This window comes from Dipodomys ordii, unplaced genomic scaffold (genome assembly GCF_000151885.1).
Source record: "Dipodomys ordii isolate 6190 unplaced genomic scaffold, Dord_2.0 Scaffold180, whole genome shotgun sequence".
Lineage (NCBI taxonomy): Eukaryota > Metazoa > Chordata > Mammalia > Rodentia > Heteromyidae > Dipodomys > Dipodomys ordii.
In genome coordinates, this window is record NW_012267396.1 from 1,108,285 (window position 1) to 1,113,610 (window position 5,326).

Consider the following 5,326-nt stretch of genomic DNA (forward strand, 5'->3'; position numbering starts at 1 on the left):
AAAAAAAAAAAAAAAGAACTCAAGTCCTCTTAGCTGACAAGGTTGGCGCTTTACTGCTGGAGCCACACCTCCAGCCTTTTTAGGGGTGGGGGTGTTGTGGGGCTTGAACTCTGGGTCTGGGCGCTGTCCCTCAGCTCTTCAGCTCAAGGCGAGCACTCTACCACTTGGGCCACAGCGCCACTTCCGGTTTCCTGGTGGTTTATTGGAAATAGGAGTCTCACTGTCTCTCCTGCCCAGGCTGGCTTTGAACTGCGATCCTCAGCTCTCAGCCTCCTGAGTAGCTAGGATGACAGGCGTGAGCTACAGGTGCCTGGTGCAGCCCTGTTTTTGGTTTTATTTTTCAGCTCACTTTCCCTGGGGTTGTTCTGGGGGGGACAGGTGGGGGCCTTGGGGGGAATGTTCTGGGGGGGCATACCACCGCACAGCACCCCAATCTACAGCTACACAAGGAGCAAAGGCATCTGGGAAATACTAAGAATCCAGTACACCAGGGATGTGAGTAACCGATCCTGGCTCTGCCCCTGACTCTGGATGACCTTGAGCCTCAGTTTACCCCTGGTGGAGGGAGGATGGGCTGGTTGGGGTCCTATCCTGGGTGGGGTGGGGTGGGCTTGGCACACGGGCCTGCTATGTCCCCCGTGACCACACGGTGGCGCCCGCCCCTGCCTTCTGCCTCGTGGGAGGGGCAGGCTGGTGGATGGTGCTCAAGCAGGCAGCAAAGGAGGTAAATGGGATAAATGGCTGCGTGGCCTGGGGCAGGGCTGGTGGGAGAAGGCAGACACCATGGAGGCTTCTGCCATCTGGATGTTGAATTCAGGGCCAGGGCGCTGTCCCTCAGCTCAAGGCCAGCGCTCTGCCACTTGAGCCACAGCGCCACTTCTGATTTTCTAGTGGTTCATAGGAGATCAGAGTCTCACGGACTCTCCTGCCCAGGCTGGCTGTGAACCGCGATCCTCAGCTCTCAGCTTCCTGAGTAGCGGGGATGACAGGCGGGAGCCTCGTCGGTCTAGATCTTTCTTGATCCCATGCTGCTTTCTTGATCCTCTGGGTTCAGATCTGGGGGTGTCCCGGGATGGGGTGTCCGTGGGTGCCGTCCCTCCCCCCAGGGCACATCAGAGCAGCCCGTGGTGATCCATCCTGGATTCCCGGCCTGACCCAGGGCTGCCTGCTGTGCCCTGCGGCCGGCCGGGCCTCCCAAGTGGGGTCGGAGCCCCTTCCCTCCCAGACAGCGACTGTCCACCTGCGTGACCCAGGGGGACTGAGGCAGGAGGGCCGGGAGATGCCCCACCCCCAGGTGCAGCTCTGGCTTCCGGGGTCCATCCGCACCCCCCCAGGCGGCTCAGGTTTCAGGCTGGTTCCCTGTCCACCCCAGGGCCCCCTCCCCCTCTCCGCCCTGTCCCTCCCTCAGGCCTCTGGGAAAAGGGCAACAGTGGAAGGACGTTGGGAGTGAGCAGGGAGGTGTGTCTGTCTGGGGGGTGTCACTTGCGGTGGATCGCAGGCCTGGCTTGATCGAGGTGTCCTCGGTGCCAACTCTTTGTGTTCTGCTGGCTTTCCCCTTGCTGTTTGCCCAGCTTGGCTGCACATGCTCGTTCACACGTTCCTGTGACACCCCTGCCCGGCCCGGAGCCCCAGAGCCCCCGTGGGGCCCTCACACACTGGGGACCCGGGGTCAGGATGAACCGCACGGGCCTGGGCCCCAGCGGCGGCCAGGTGCCGGGCCTGGGGTTGAGTCCTCACGGGGAGGAAGGGGCGCCTTCCAGTCACCCACAGACCCTCCAGGGCAGGACCGCCCCGCCGGATCGCTCACTTCCGAGCCACTGGGGCCCCAGGGCTTCAAACCCAGCCTGATGCTCGTCTCCCTTCCCGGGGCGCCCAGCTCCATGCCATGGGGAGATGGGGAGCAGGGCACCCGCGGGCGGGGCGGGTGGGGCGGGGCGCCCTGGGCTCCCGGCCCTGGCCCCGGCCTGTGACTCAGGGCTCAGGCCTGCGGGGGCTCCCCGGCCGCACCCCCACGGCCCAGGCCTCCGAGGTCCCCCCACAGAGCAGCCCCGCGCCTGTGCTCTCAGGCCCGGCTTCTGGGGGTGCAGCCCCCCCCAGATGGTCGGGATCCTCCTGGCTGAGATGCTTCCTGGGGTCCGGTGGGAGCCAGGCTGCCCCCCCACAGTCACCGGACTGGGTGGGGACCCCGCCCCCCACCTCCATCTCATACCCGACGAAGAAGCTCAGGACACCTGCTGCACCATAAGAAGTATTAAGTGGAGGAAATATAAGAGCAGAGCGAGCCAGCCACGAAGGACGCAGCGCATGCCAGGCCCTGGGGGACACAGCGCCTGCAGCCGCAGCCCCTCAGCCTCCTGCACCACAGGGCTCCACCTATTCTTTGCCAGTCCTGGGGCGTGAACTCAGGGCCTGGGCGCTGTCCCTGAGCCTCTTTGTGCTCAAAGCTAGCGCTCTACCGCTTGAGCCACAGCGCCACTTCTGGCTTTTTCTGTGTCTGTGGTGCTGAAGAATCGAACCCAAGGCTTCATGCATGGGGGTCGAGCACTCTACCACTGAGCCACCTTCCCCCCATGGGGCTCTTTTATTTCTAACTCATTAATTGGGAGTACTGGCGTGGGACTCAGTGATGGGCAGGTGCTTTCCTGCTGAGCCACATCTCTGGCCCTTTTTTGGTGCCAGGTATGTTTTTGTTCTTCATTGTTGAGTAGCTAGGATTACAGGTGTGAGCTACTGGCGCCCAGCAAGTTATTTTTGAGATGGGGGTCTGGGAAAAACAACAAAAAAAAAAGAAAAAGAAACATGGAGAATCTGGGATCCTGGACCCCAGCATCATTTGTGAGGTCACAGGTGTCCATTTAGCGAACCAATGTCTAGAACTGAGGCCACAATCAGGGAGAAAGGCAAGACAGAAACGAACCCCTTTATACAGAAGCATTCACAGGCCCATGACCGCCCCCCCCCCCGGCTCTGGCTACCACTCTGTGTCCACTAGGCTCCACAGGTAGTCGCTGACAAACTGCTTGGAGAGCTGCGTGCTGTCCAGGTAGATGGGCTGTGCCACTCTGGGGCCGTGATGGACTGGGGAGGGGGGGAAGCGAGGCAAGGAAAACCACAAGTATGTCTCCCCCACCCCTTTTCTTTGGTCGGTCGTGGGACTTGAACTCTGGGCCTGGGCGCTGTCCCTCAGCTCTTCAGCTCAAGGCGAGCGCTCTACCCACTTGAGCCACAGCGCCACTTCCGGTTTTCTGGTGGTTTATTGGAGATCAGAGGCTCACAGACTTTCCTGCCTGGGCTGGCTTTGAACTGTGATCCTCAGATCTCAGCCTCCTGAGTAGCTAGGATGACAGGCGTGAGCCACGGCACCTGGCTGTTCTTCATTATTTTTAAGATTCTCAGGTTTCTGACTGCAGCGCTCTTGGATCACCATCCTCCTTACCTATGGCCCCAGGTGAAACTCGTCAGCTCTGCTACCCAGTTCCTCACCACTCCCATACACTGAGATAAAGCCTCCCGCATTTTGCTTGAGCTGGCCTCACATAGAGATCCTCCTGACGTCAGTCAGCCTCCTGAGTAGCTGGGATTACAAGTACGAGCCACGGTGCTCAGCTTTTATTTCTAACTTTTTTTTTTTTCAGTCCTGAGGCTTGAACTGGGCCTGGGCGCTGTCCCCGAGCTCCTCAGCTCAAGGCGAGCGCTCTACCACTTGAGCTCAGCACCACTTCCAACTTTTCCTGTGTACGTGGCACTGAGGAATTGAACCCATGCTAGGCAAGCGCTCTACCACTGAGCCACCTTCCCAGCCCTCACCCTTTTTTTTTCTTTTTGGTTGGTTATGGGGCTTGAGCTCATGGCCTGGGTGCTGTCCCTCAGCTCTTCAGCTCAAGGCTAGCGCTCTACCACTTGAGCCACAGTGCCACTTCCGGTTTTCTGGTGGTTTATTGGAGATAGGAGTCTCACGGTCTCTCCTGCCCGGGCTGGCTTTGAACCGCGATCCTCAGATCGCAGCCTCCTGAGTAGCTAGGATGACAGGCGGGAGCCACCAGCACCCAGCTTTATTTCTAACTTTTAAGAGCCCCACCCCACCCCACACACATGATTTTTCCAGAGCCGTGGGCCACCGAGGTTTCCAAGAAAGGATACTGCCCTTGATCATCCCAGACTCACACTCGTAATCCCACTCAATTTTACTAATTCTGTGATACAGTTGAGCCACATACCTAGACAGGGAGAACAGGAAGCAAAAAACAAGAGTGAACAGAAAAATTAAAACATACCCTCAGACAGTGCCCTGAGCGCCAAGGGCTCCCAGAACCTACACGGCGGAGGGGATGGTGACGGTTGTGTCCTCGTCCACTTCTCTCTCCTGCCTTTCCAGATCAGCCTCCATCTCGCGGAGCTCCTGCAGCTCGCTGGTGAGCTGGGTGCCTCAGGTGGTTAAGGAACCCTGACTTGGGAAGGAGGGAGGGAGAGAGGGAGGGAAGGCACCAACCTCCAAGCCCTTAGCTTTTTTCTGCTCAGGTTGGTGCTCTACCACTTGAGCCACAGCACCACTCTTAGCTTGCTTGCTTTCCCTCTCTTTCTTTTCTTCCTTCTTTCTGGTGGCTCATGGGAGAAAACAGTCTCACAGACTTTCCTGCCCGGGCTGGCTTCAAACCATGATCCTCACAGCTGGACCTGGTGGCTCACACCTGTCATCCTAGCTACTCAGGAGGCTGCGATCTGAGGATCACGGTTCAAAGCCAGCCCAGGCAGGAAAGTAGTCTGTGAGTCTCTTTATCTCTAATTAATCACCAGAAAACCACTGACGCTGTGGTAGAGCGCTCACCTTGAGCTAAAGAGCTAAGGGACAGCGCCCAGGCCCAGAGGTCAAGCCCCACGACCAACCAAAAAAAAACAAAACTATGATAATCAGATCAGAGCCTCTCTCTCCCTCTCTCCCTCTCCCCTCTCTCTGTCTCTCTCTCCCCCCCTCCCCCCCCCCCCCGCCCTTCCAGGGAGGCTGAAGGAAGGATATGTGAGGCTGGTCTGCAGCCCTGCGTCCTCCTCGCCCACCTTCCTGAGCTCGGCTTCCAGCTGCTCCAGCTCAGCTCCCCTCTCCCGCACTTGCTCCTTGGAGTCTAGAAGGCTCTGGGCCACTTCCTTCTCCGCTGCCAGGGTCTCTAAGTGAGATACAAGCGGCTGCCTCCTCCTCATCCATCTTTTCCAGGAGGGCCCAGGGAAGAGAGCGGCACCCCCACTTCCACCCCCCTGCTGGAGATCTCTCTCCATAGCTTGTAATACTTTACCGTGTGTGTGTGTGTGTGTGTGTGTGTGTGTGTGTGTGTGT

At 58.8% G+C, this 5,326-nt stretch overlaps 1 protein-coding gene across 1 annotated transcript in view; it reads right to left on the reverse strand.

The window, feature by feature from the left end:
* Nucleotides 1-2,895: 2,895 nt before the first annotated feature.
* Nucleotides 2,896-5,326, reverse strand: part of Spc24 (SPC24, NDC80 kinetochore complex component) — a 3,779-nt gene continuing 1,348 nt past the window's right edge. Inside the window, exons 2-5 of the mRNA XM_013034034.1 lie at nt 5,015-5,159; nt 4,317-4,421; nt 4,141-4,217; nt 2,896-3,078 (exon numbers count right to left, since the gene is read on the reverse strand). Of these exons, the coding sequence (XP_012889488.1) occupies nt 2,972-3,078; nt 4,141-4,217; nt 4,317-4,421; nt 5,015-5,159 (434 nt within the window). The 3' untranslated portion in view covers nt 2,896-2,971. The remainder of the gene's footprint in view (nt 3,079-4,140; nt 4,218-4,316; nt 4,422-5,014; nt 5,160-5,326) is intronic.